The sequence below is a fragment of the Quercus suber genome, unplaced genomic scaffold (genome assembly GCF_002906115.3).
Source record: "Quercus suber isolate HL8 unplaced genomic scaffold, Cork oak 2.0 scaffold_780, whole genome shotgun sequence".
Taxonomy (NCBI): domain Eukaryota; kingdom Viridiplantae; phylum Streptophyta; class Magnoliopsida; order Fagales; family Fagaceae; genus Quercus; species Quercus suber.
Window position 1 is genome coordinate 133,717 of NW_027070216.1, and position 13,468 is coordinate 147,184.

The 13,468-nt window shown below is 32.4% G+C and overlaps 1 protein-coding gene across 2 annotated transcripts; it reads left to right on the forward strand.

The window, feature by feature from the left end:
• The first annotated feature begins 3,695 nt into the window (after positions 1-3,695).
• Positions 3,696-5,189, forward strand: LOC112005648 (protein FD). 2 transcript variants are annotated; one of them, XM_065767168.1, is made up of 3 exons: positions 3,696-4,396; positions 4,514-4,599; positions 4,774-5,189. In XM_065767168.1, exons 1-3 carry the CDS (start codon positions 3,714-3,716, stop codon positions 4,959-4,961), a joined length of 957 nt encoding a protein of 318 aa, XP_065623240.1. In that variant the 5' UTR covers positions 3,696-3,713; the 3' UTR covers positions 4,962-5,189. The 2 variants fall into 2 exon arrangements, 1 of the variants encoding a protein (XP_065623240.1); XR_010626509.1 differs by lacking the exon at positions 3,696-4,396 and having other exon boundaries at positions 4,401-4,595; positions 4,774-4,908.
• The last annotated feature ends 8,279 nt before the right edge of the window (positions 5,190-13,468 follow it).

A 13,468-nucleotide genomic window follows, 5' to 3' on the forward strand; every position in this document is an offset into this window, starting at 1 on the left:
GTTAATTGTGCGTATGTGTCTAATATGTGCATTATTATTATTATTATTTTGTTATAAAGAAATTTATGTGAATTGTGATGTGTGTGAATATGTGCATGTATAATATTGTAAATAAAATATAACTTAATATAATTTGATACATGTATGTGTATTGTTATTATGTTATAATAATTTTTAGTTATAAAGTTAGTGATTTGAGGAAAAAAAATTAAAGTGAATATGTGATTAGAGTGTGCAAGATTAAAGCCAAATTGTGCAAATATATTTTTAATGATAAATTAAAATGGTAAAAAATATTTTATATATATATATATATAAAATATTTTTTTAATAAAAAGTCAGGGGGTTCATTTGAACCTCCTGAAATACATCTAGCGTCACCCATGATATACACACTTTTTTATTTGATAAGTTATATACATACACAACAAACAACAACAAAAAGAGTTTAGTAACTTCAATCAAAATTATGTTTGGTGGTAATCTTTCATAAAATAAAATTCATTTTTACTATTTTTATAGTGAAATTCTTAAAAAATTTCATTTTTGCTACAAAATATCAAATTTTATACTAAAGTAAGTAAAAAATCTTTCAATTGAACTAATGAAATTTTCAAAAACATAAATGATCAAAAACTTGGAGGAATAAGAGCATCTCCAGCAAATTCATCAAATTTTTGTACTGTTTGGAGAATGAACAGTGACTTTTGCCTTTTATCTACCCACTTTTTCAAATACATTTTCCAATAGATTCTCTATCCCATTTTCTATCTCATTTAAATATTATTTATTCATTTATTATTTATTCTTTTTTTAACAACTACACATCTTCCAACATTTTTTTATTCAACACTTGATTATTATAATAGGAAAAAAAAAAAAACATTTGAAGAATGAACAGTAGCCCATCAGGCTTGATGAGCTGTTCATGAGCAAAAAAAAAAATTCCAAGTATCGAGAATCCATTAGAGACTCTTTTTATGGTGTCATTCTTTCTTATAGAGATTGTTATGCATTTAGCTACACCATTGGAGATGCTCTAAGTTAAGTTTTAAATAAATTTGAAACTATCTTACTCTAACCCATTATGTAGTAACTAAAGAAACATTTTATGTGTAGTTTTAGTGACATTATTTTTTTTAATGAGTCAATGACTTGTTAATTGCTGCATAACTGGTTGAAAAAGATATAGATTCAAATATATTTAGTGCCAAACTTTATCAAATATTTAACAGATATAAAAACATATTTTACAATAAAAAATAGAATTGTGAAAAATAATGTTATGTCTCTATAATTATTAGACCAAATTTTTTTTAAGAGTATCATTGGACTAAATCAAATATTTGAAAGGCCAACTCTTATTTTTGTAAATTAAATTTTAAAAACATTAAAATAATTATATATTTTTTCAAAATTTTCAAAATTTTGGCCCCCCACCCTCACACATAGCTACGCCCCTGGTTTCACTAAATCTCCAGATGTCGTTGTATTGCAGTAAAGATTTCTATCTCTTAAATGTCAGTGTTTCAGCTCTCCAGGTCTTAAGATTATCTTCATTCTCCAGTGAGGGATTACACGTGTAATAGTTTAATTAGCCTTGATGAAAGTTTGTTAAATTGTTGCAAAAACTTTATCTCTCTCTCTCTCTAAACCATATATAGAGACAAAGAGCTATGATGTAATTAGATTAGCATTTTTGGCAATAACAGAATTCCTTTTAGTTTGGGAAATTCTTTCAGGTAGTTGCTAGTTTTGGCGTTTTAGACTATGTTGTAGATCATGTTTTTGTTTATTATTATTAATAAATTCTTATTCACCAAATTTTTTTTTGAAGCATTTGACTTTTTATTTTGTTATTTTTTTTTTAGTCTATGAAAAGAGAACTTGAAGTTGTTTTAAATCTCATAATTCATCGATATGGGTTGATATGTGGTGCTTGGACTGATTGGTGACACTATTTGGGCTAATTTGTGGAGGGGGACTAAGTTTTATTTTCCTTAGGCCCAATAAAGTTGCTACAAATATATATATATATATATATATATTTGATGAAAAACTACTACAAATATTACTATAGAAGACTAACAAATTGATGTGATATTAAATTTGATTAATGGATTTAAAAAACACAGTAAATGAATGTTAGAATTACTTTAATGTAAATGATGTAACTTGTAAGATTTATGTAAGGTATACATTAATTATTCATTTTGTTTAAACCAACCTGAGTCTGAGAGTTTTTTATTTGGGGTAAAAAAATGTTAACCCATACTCAACTATTTTTTTTTTAACTTTTTTAAATATATATATATATATATATATATATATATATAAGCTACCAAATCAATACAAATGCTAAACCATGTAAGGAAAATATGACATCAACCATCCAAAGATATTAATTACATTGAATCAAATAACAACCATTAGAAATTTTCTTTCTAGTTTTACCATGGGGCAACAAGATTCAAAGAAATTGAGCTTACAATATAAATTTTGAGGGCAATGAGTAGCTTAAATTAAAAATCTCAACATCCTTAGGTATGATAAAAGACTTAGAGCATTGATCTAAATCCTAAATTTCTCAATAATACTCCTAAGATCCTTGCCATTATTAGATTCATTGTTGCAACTTGCAAGTGAACTAATATCTCTTTAATATCTCTTTCAATGTCTCCAAGTGAAACAAAGTTTGCATATGAGAGAATGAGAGTCGAAGGAATGTGCCATTTTTGCCCAAGAATGCCACAAAAATTATAAGCACATACTATTCTTTTTTTTTTTTTTTTTAATTATAGATTTTTTTTTAGTGTAAGAATTTATTATGGCAAATCACCTAACTTTTATATTGATGATATCATTAATTAGAGAACTTTGGATTCTGTAAACTTAAGATCTATGTAATATTTAACTTAGTATTTTTTGTTTATCTTTTTTTTTTTTTTTCATGTGAAAATATATAGGTCGACCTGTAACTTGATCAACCCAACCTGCTCACAACTAGTTTAAGATGATTCTTTTTTACCCTAACTCAATAGACTCGTTTGTCATGTCTAACCTTTTCTAATGTTGTCACACAAACTTTTGAGAGCTCACATTTTTTCATGCCATTTTAATTTAGTTTAATCTAAAGCGCATGGGTGTGAAATTCCGTTTTAAAGTCTTTTTTTTTTCCATAAATTAAAATCATTTTTTAGTTAAAAAATAAATAACCAAACCAAGAATCTTATAATTCAAATGATTGACACATTATTTACCTTCAAAAGAAAATATCCCCATTCAAATCCCCATAATTATTGTGTTATCAATTGAAAAAAAAAAAAAAGGAAAAGAGGGATGGTACAAGGAAATAGCAACTAGTACACCAATATTTACCATGAGATTGGAGAGGAATTAAGTTAGTACTCATAATTGGACACAATTTTGTACAACAACTCGCCACACGAGTTGTGTTAGGCAAAGGTGGGTCACCAGCCACAAGCGCAGAGCATAGTCTCACGCTTGGCACGCTTGGCACAGAGAAGACGCATATTAGACATGACCATTCACACAAGCAGCGCCATAAAACACACCCTCTCAGTTCTTCCCCCCCTCAGTCTCTCTTTCTCAGTTCCCTGTGTGTCTATGCGTGTTGTCTTAGGGAGGTACGCAGTTGGGACTTGGTACAGGTCTATACCATCTCACCTAGCTAGGTAGCGCACTCAAACTCAATGTGGTCATCAATAGGAGTTGAAGAACAAACTTGCTTAAATAACAAAACCCAGAGCCTCAACAGCGTGTCATCGTCGTCGTCATCATCATCATCCTCAACCTCAAAATCACTGTCATTATATACGTCTTCATCTTCATCCCCTTCACCATTCTCATCCTCCTCTCTCTACAGAAGTACCCCAAGAAGCACCAAGACCATGGAAGAGGTTTGGAAGGACATCGATCTTGCTTCTCTTCAAGACCAAGATACAATCCACCAACCTCACCCTAGCTCCACCTTTCGCGGTGTGATTCTCCAAGACTTTCTTGCTCGACCTTTTAGCAAAGACCCACCTGCCAGCATGGTCTCCTCCTCCACCAACACTAAAGAGACTGCTCTCTATGCCGCTGCTGAAGGCTCACTGTTCCCACCTCCTGCCACTGTTTTGAGCTTGAATTCGGGTTGTGAATTTCATTTTCTTGATAACTCTGACCCAGTACTTAGGCCTAGCTCACATTTACAATCACACCCAAGTTCTAATGTTTCTTCATTCAGTAGCCCATTTGAGGCCCTGGCTTCCTCTTCTGGCTTGCCATCTTCTGCTAAGAAGAGGGTTCCAGAATCTGAAAATTGCTCCGGGGATCGGCGACATAAGCGTATGATCAAGAACAGAGAGTCCGCTGCTCGATCGAGAGCTAGAAAGCAGGAATGTCTCTCTCTTTTGCTCTTTTTTTTTTTTTTTTTTTTTTTGTATAAAATACATTAGACTGTTTGATTTTGTTTTCTAAAAGCATATATTTTTGTTTGTGCTTTCTGCTTACAGGCCTACACAAACGAGTTGGAACTTGAAGTTGCTCACTTGATGGAAGAGAATGCAAGACTTAAGAAACAGCAAGAACAGGTGTGTTTTATATATATATGTAGGCACAACCCAAAATGGTCCCCCATAACTTCCTTTTTAAGATTTGTATGCTACTCCTAGCTAGAACTATTCATTTAAGCTGATTGGTTTTATTTGGGTGAATTTTGGTGTTAGTGTCTTATTGTTTTTGTATCATTTATTTTTTCCTTTCTTTAAGCAGTTGCGATTGGCTGCAGCCGCTCAACTTCCCAAAAAGCACTCGCTCCACCGAGCGTCAACAGCTCCATTTTGAGAATCATCAATGCCTTCCTTTTCACAATTTCCCTCTTATACCTCAGCACAGCCCCTTTTGAGTTAGAGAGAAATAGAAAGAAAGGGTATTTATGGATTTCAATGTTTTTGTAAGCGTACCTCAACTCCATATTTATAGTGGCATGCCTTTAGGAAAGAAGGGATAAATGCGTCTGAAAAGATGTGTTTCTGTATTCCTAAGATGCAGGAACTTTGTTTTGGTGGGTCTCTGTGCTTGTTTTGTTTGTATCCTTCTCTTGACTTTTTTACCATTTATTTTTATCCTATTTTATATGTTAAAATTTCAAGTATTTCTTAATAGTAAATATAGAGAGAGAGAGAGAGAGAGAGAGAGAGATTATGTGGAGGTGAAGTGGGAAGAAGAAAGGACTAGTCATGTCGCTCCAAGAAGATACACAGTGCAAAAAAGATGTGACGCTTTTGTTTTGTTTCTTCGCGGGCTATATATATATTGCTTTCAATATCTTTCCTGCTTCTTATCTTTCCCTGTGAGTGTCTCTTCCTAGTACAATCTTTTCTTTCTCGTTATTATTGCAGTCACTGATGCCCTATTTTGTTTGGTTTCTGGTGACTTTTTCTTTTTTTTCTATCCCGTTAATTTCTGTCCCAGTTCATCCATATTCAAAAGTAGCATGTGGTACAATGTAATAGTAAATCCACTTGTTTCAATTAGTAAAGTTTTTTGTTTTTAAGTCTCTACAGAAACTTATATTTGAATCATCTAAAAAACCCATTAATATCTTAATCAGATGACAAAGATAGGATAAAAAGAAGAAGAAACGCACTTCTTTATGGCATTGACTCTACTTTATGAAGAGAATTAGGGTTTGAATTCACCCCTTCATTATGACTTGTTAAATTAACTAATTTTTAATTCAGATTGATTTCCAAGTTAATTTCCACATATTAAATACATCACCGATTAAGCAATAAAGTGGTAAATAAAAGATATAACAATATGGTGACAGTGAAAAACTCAAGAAAAACTAAGAGAAAAAACCATTGCAGTAGATGTTGATACTCATTTTTGCAACACATTTTTTACAAGTCCGATTCGACCAAGCCCGACTTCCTTATGATCTCAATTCATTTATTATATTTTATTTTATTCTTTTAAGCAAGCCCTATGCCCATGTGACTTATGGGAGAAATTGAGAAAGTGTGGTTTAGAGGTACAGGTTGGTTTCTTTCGGACCTTTTACATGAGCTCAGTCCATGCGTGCTACCGAGTGAGCAATGGCACACATGGGACACTGGTAGCACCTCAGGCTCATAGAGGAGGTCTTGTATTCAAAATTTTCACCTCAAAAGAGTTTTTACGCTCTGGGTGACTGAAAGCTCTAGGTGACTGTACCCCTAATTTTCAGCGTAGCTCTATTTTTCACACCAAAACACAACTAACTCTAAGAAAAAGGTTGAATAGCCTATCTCACTCAGCCACCCAAATGCAATCTCCAAGGACCTGCCATATCTAGGAAACATCAGCCCATGAATTTAGGCTACTTTATTTCCTAAATCATGCAAAAAGTAAGGCAGTCCTCTTACCCAATTAAATCAAATCTGACCATAACTTTTTTGATTCATACCTTAGGGTTCAAAGCCTCTTCTATTGACTAAAAATAGTCACTAAGAGCACTCCAATTCCAATACAAAAGGTCCCAATCAGATTCAAAATAAGGGAGTCACGTTTTACCTAAAGATCTGAAACTTTAGAGTACAAACTCATTCAGTCAGTCAACAATCTCACAAATCCGAACCTTAGGGCTGGAAATATGGGTTTAAGGGAACCTTCCCTTTCTTCCTCACAACCTCTCTCAATTTCCTCTTCTCAGTGACTATAGGTTGAAATTTCAGACCTATTGAACCACATTTTTCCCATAGAGCTGAAATTTGAGAGCCAAAACTTATTGAGACAGGAAACATTCTCACAATTCTGAACCTTAGGGGTGGAAATATGGGTACAGGGGAATCTTCCCTCTCTTCCTCACAACTTCTCTCAATTTTCTCTTCTCGATAACTGTGGGTCGAAGTTTCAGATCTGTTATGTTTTTTATATTTTTTTATGCACTTTTGTTATTAAGCATTTTGATTCTCTCTTGTCAAAGCACCATTAGCCTTTGTTATCTATACATTGTGAATTTTGGGCTTGATTCTCCACAAATAAACACTTTTAAAGAATCTAAGAGAAGATTCAGGCCGTTTTCGCATTTTTGGCCCTTGTCGTAAAACGTCCCCGACGGTAATTAATTACCAATCCCAAGGAATATCTACAATTAGAATTGAAGTTGTTACAATATAAAACAATCCTAACTTGTATTGCTACCTCTAGTAATGACTTACTCATGTGACCACACAACTTTAATACGGTTAGACTCTTTCTATCATCAATTTCCTACACGAACTCTGTCCATGACTTTGAGAATCTCTTAAAGTTTACCCTAGTATGGCTATGTGACTTCGGGCTTGATTTGTACCATTGCAACAACAACACTATATTGATTATTCTCTAGCAGCTTCTAAACTTGCACGTTGAATAGGTGGAGAATAGGGTTTCTTTCTAAATAGTGTTAGCTTTTCTACCTCTACCAAAGTTATTAATTTTGTTCTGGCGCCCACTTCGACTGCCCATTGGAACAAAAAATTTCAGTGCTAATCTATTTTAGCACACCGTTTTAAGAATATTGCTAAAGTTATTATACACCTAAATCTTCATCAAATATTGTTAGAATAATATTAGAGATTCAAACTATTTTATAAAAAAATTTACAAACTGCTGATGTGATGAGTGATTATTGGTAAATGAAAAAATGATATTAATGGTGGGTTTAGATTTAACTAATAAAAGGTTGGCCACATCAATATTTTGTAAAAATATTGTCAAATAATNATCTACACCCACACATTCTTAACGAAAGCAATAATAAATTCAATGGAGAAATGGTTTTAGAAACCAAATAATGATTTGGTGTCAAATCGATTGAAATCACTGTACCGGTCGTAATTTAGTGGAATTGATGGAAACAGGCTGGAATAGAAGAAAATTAAGGATAAAAAAGAATAAAGGGGTGATTCATATCAGTTCACTAATCAAAATAGAAATTTCTGGCCGTTCTAGGCAAAACAACACAGAATTGATAAATTGGCCTCTACCACCTTGTAAAAATTATCCATAATGAGCCTTTATATAGGTACTTTAATTTGGGTTATAAAAAATCCACTCCAACAGTCAACTTATTGTAAAACACGTCAAACCAAAACCATCTTTGCAATTCTCAATCAGTTGAGACTTGAGAGTCTATTGAGGAGGCTATTAAGGTGAGCATTCATGAGACATAAACTATATTTTCTTGAGTTGTTCTTATGTCTTTGCCTTGATCTTTAAATACATCAATTTGACACTATAAAACGTACAAATGACTCAAGTCTTACAATTTAAGTTGCAATTTAACATAGTTTGCGGACACACTAACATATGGACCTAACACGAATTATACCAATTTTTTTTTCTTTTTTATAGATTTATAGTTGTCTAATTTTGAATCTTGTCTTTTATTTTTGTTAAGAAAAATAATTTCTAAAAAAAAAAATTTGAATCTTGTCGTAGACATCCCATTTTGCAACTTTTGTTTAACCCTCATCCGAAGAGCAAAACAATTGTTTTAAAATGTAATAGAAAACTCGTAATTTTGACCTCTAGATTTTCTAACACTTGATTAAAAATAAATCTAGAAGCTCAAATGATCAAAATTGCAAATAGTGTGTGCTTAAATCTGACCACAAGATCAAAATTTATTGCCAAATAAATTTTAATGATTAAAATGCATTTTCATTATTAGAATTTATCACATGCAATTATAATTAAATTTCTTTAAATAATTAATTATATGTCATAATTTTATTTGATCACGTTGAACATATTGGTGGGAGTGCATGCACCAAATTAATTTGAAAAAGGTCAATTATTTTGGGTAGTTTAGTGATTTTCAATAACTTCTTGAATTATTTTTTATTATTAATATATATATATATATTTTTTTTTAATTCATCGATAATCATAATAGGGGAAGAGAGAAGTTGCGATTGGCTGCAGCCGCTCAACTTCCCAAAAAGCACTCGCTCCACCGAGCGTCAACAGCTCCATTTTGAGAATCATCAATGCCTTCCTTTTCACAATTTCCCTCTTATACCTCAGCACAGCCCCTTTTGAGTTAGAGAGAAATAGAAAGAAAGGGTATTTATGGATTTCAATGTTTTTGTAAGCGTACCTCAACTCCATATTTATAGTGGCATGCCTTTAGGAAAGAAGGGATAAATGCGTCTGAAAAGATGTGTTTCTGTATTCCTAAGATGCAGGAACTTTGTTTTGGTGGGTCTCTCTGCTTGTTTTGTTTGTATCCTTCTCTTGACTTTTTTACCATTTATTTTTATCCTATTTTATATGTTAAAATTTCAAGTATTTCTTAATAGAAAAGAGAGAGAGAGAGAGAGAGAGAGAGAGAGAGATTATGTGGAGGTGAAGTGGGAAGAAGAAAGGACTAGTCATGTCGCTCCAAGAAGATACACAGTGCAAAAAAGATGTGACGCTTTTGTTTTGTTTCTTCGCGGGCTATATATATATTGCTTTCAATATCTTTCCTGCTTCTTATCTTTCCCTGTGAGTGTCTCTTCCTAGTACAATCTTTTCTTTCTCGTTATTATTGCAGTCACTGATGCCCTATTTTGTTTGGTTTCTGGTGACTTTTTCTTTTTTTTTTTCTATCCCGTTAATTTCTGTCCCAGTTCATCCATATTCAAAAGTAGCATGTGGTACAATGTAATAGTAGATCCACTTGTTTCAATTAGTAAAGTTTTTTGTTTTTAAGTCTCTGCAGAAACTTATATTTGAATCATCTAAAAAACACATTAATATCTTAATCAGATGACAAAGATAGGATAAAAAGAAGAAGAAACGCACTTCTTTATGGTATTGACTCTACTTTATGAAGAGAATTAGGGTTTGAATTCACCCCTTCATTATGACTGGTTAAATTAACTAATTTTTAATTCAGATTGATTTCCAAGTTAATTTCCACATATTAAATACATCACCGATTAAGCAATAAAGTGGTAAATAAAAGATATAACAATATGTTGACAGTGAAAAACTCAAGAAAAACTAAGAGAAAAAACCATTGCAGTAAATGTTGATACTCATTTTTGCAACACATTTTTTACAAGTCCGATTCGACCAAGCCCGACTTCCTTATGATCTCAATTCATTTATTATATTTTATTTTATTCTTTTAAGCAAACCCTATGCCCATGTGACTTATGGGGGAAATTGAGAAAGCGTGGTTTGGAGGGTACAGGTCGGTTTCTTTCGGACTTTTTGCATGAGCCCAGCCCATGCATGCTACTAAGTGGGCAAGGACACACATGGGACACTGGTAGCACCTCAGACTCATAGAGGAGGTCTTGTATTCAAAATTTCCACCTCAAAAGAGCTTTTATGCTCTGAGTGACTGTACCCCTTATTTTCAGTGTAGCTCTATTTTCCACACCAAAACACAACTAACTCTAAAAAAAAGTTTGAATAGCCTATCTCACTCAGCCACCCAAATGCAATCTCCAAGGACCTGCCATATCTAGGAAACATCAGCCTATGAATTTAGGCTACTTTATTTCTTAAATTATGCAAAAAGCAAGGCAGTCCTCTTACCCAATTAAATCAAATCTGACCATAACTTTTTTGATTCATACCTTAGGGTTCAAAGCCTCTTCTATTGACCAAAAATAGTCACTAAGAGCACTCCAAGTCCAATACAAAAGGTCCCAATCAGATTCAAAATAGGGGAGTCACGTTTTACCTAAAGATCTGAAACTTCAGAGTACAAACTCATTCAGCCAGTCAACAATCTCACAAATCCGAACCTTAGGGCTGGAAATATGGGTATAAGGGAACCTTCCCTCTTTTCCTCACAACCTCTCTCAATTTCCTCTTCTCAGTGACTATAGGTTGAAATTTCAGACCTATTGAACCATGTTTTTCCCATAGAGCTGAAATTTAAGAGCCAAAACTTATTGAGTTAGGAAACATTCTCACAATTCTGAACCTTAGGGGTGGAAATATGAGTACAGGGGAATCTTCCCTCTCTTCCTCACAACCTCTCTCAATTTTCTCTTCTCGATGACTGTGGGTCGAAGTTTCAGATTTGTTATGTTTTTTATATTTTTTCTGCACTTTTGTTATTAAGCATTTTGATTCTCTCTTGTCAAAGCACCATTAGCCTTTGTTATCTATACATTGTGAATTTTGGGCTTGATTCTCCACAAATAAACACTTTTAAAGAATCTAAGAGAAGATTCGGGCCGTTTTCACATTTTTGGCCCTTGTCGTAAAACGTCCCCGACGGTAATTAATTACCAATCCCAAGGAATATCTACAATTAGAATTGAAGTTGTTACAATATAAAACAATCCTAACTTGTATTGCTACCTCTAGTAATGACTTACTCATGTGACCACACACAACTTTAATACGGTTAGACTCTTTCTATCATCAATTTCCTACACGAACTCTGTCCATGACTTTGAGAATCTCTTAAAGTTTACCCTAGTATGGCTATGTGACTTCGGGCTTGATTTGTACCATTGCAACAACAACACTATATTGATTATTCTCTAGCAGCTTCTAAACTTGCACGTTGAATATGTGGAGAATAGGGTTTCCTTCTAAATAGTGTTAGCTTTTCTACCTCTACCAAAGTTATTAATTTTGTTCTGGTGACCACTTCGACTGTCCATTGGAACAAAAAATTTCAGTGCTAATCTATTTTAGCACACCGTTTTAAGAATATTGCTAAAGTTATTATACACCTAAATCTTCATCAAATATTGTTAGAATAATATTAGAGATTCAAACTATTTTATAAAAAAATTTACAAACTGCTGATGTGATGAGTGATTATTGGTAAATGAAAAAATGATATTAATGGTGGATTTAGATTTAAACCAATAAAAGGTTGGCCACATCAATTTTTTTTAGAAATATTGTCAAATAATTTGTGACTGTAATATTACTCATATTATTATGCCATATCAAATTATCAATTAAAAATCAATTAATATACATCTTTAATACCATTATCACATAGCATCTCACATATGAGATTATGAGTATATATATGTATATATATATATATATTATAAGAGTGATTGATTTTTTTTTTTTCTACCATACACTCATTCAAAAAAAAAAAAAAAACGCACACACACACACCCACACATTCTTAATGAAAGCAATAATAAATTCAATGGAGAAATGGTTTTAGAAACCAAATAATGATTTGGTGTCAAATCGATTGAAATCACTGTACCGGTCGTAATTTAGTGGAATTGATGGAAACAGGCTGGAATAGAGGAAAATTAAGGATAAAAAAGAATCAAGGGGTGATTCATATCAGTTCACTAATCAAAATAGAAATTTCTGGCCGTTCTAGGCAAAACAACACAGAATTGATAAATTGGCCTCTTACCACCTTGTAAAAATTATCCATAATGAGCCTGTATATAGGTACTTTAATTTGGGTTATAAAAAATCCACTCCAACAGTCAACTTATTGTAAAACACGTCAAACCAAGACCATCTTTGCAATTCTCAATCAGTTGAGACTTGAGAGTCTATTGAGGAGGCTATTAAGGTGAGCATTCATGAGACATAAACTTATATTTTCTTGAGTTGTTCTTATGTCTTTGCCTTGATCTTTAAATACATCAATTTGACACTATAAAACGTACAAATGACTCAAGTCTTACAATTTAAGTTACAATTTAACATAGTTTGCCGACACACTAACATGTGGACCTAGCACGAATTATACCATTTTTTTTTCTTTTTTATAGATTTGTAGTTGTCTAATTTTGAATCTTATCTTTTATTTTTTTTAAGAAAAAAAATTTCTAAAAAAAAAAAAAAAAAATTGAATCTTGTCGTAGACGTCCCATTTTGCAACTTTTGTTTAACCCTCATCCCAAGAGCAAAACAATTGTTTTAAAATGTAATAGAAAACTCGTAATTTTGACCTCTAGATTTTCTAACACTTGATTAAAAATAAATCTAGAAGCTCAAATGATCAAAATTGCAAACAGTGTGTGCTTAAATCTGACCACAAGAACAAAATTTATTGCCAAATAAATTTTAATGATTAAAATGCATTTTCATTATTAGAATTTATCACACGCAATTATAATTAAATTTCTTTAAATAATTAATTATATGTCATAATTTTATTTGATCACGTTGAAAATATTGGTGGGAGTGCATGCACCAAATTAATTTGAAAAAGGTCAATTATTTTGGATAGTTTAGTGATTTTAAATAACTTCTTGAATTATTTTTTATTATTAATATATATATATATATTTTTTTTTTCTTTTTTATTCATCGATAATCATAATAGGGGAAGAGAGATTTGAACCATTGATATTTCAATTAAAAACACTAAGAAGAATTCTGGAAAAAACTCAAAAAGTACCATTTAACACTAGTAAGGGTAAGTAGGAATGAACTAGCAATACATTTTTAACTCCCATTCCCCACCCCCCCCCCCCCCCCCTCCCTC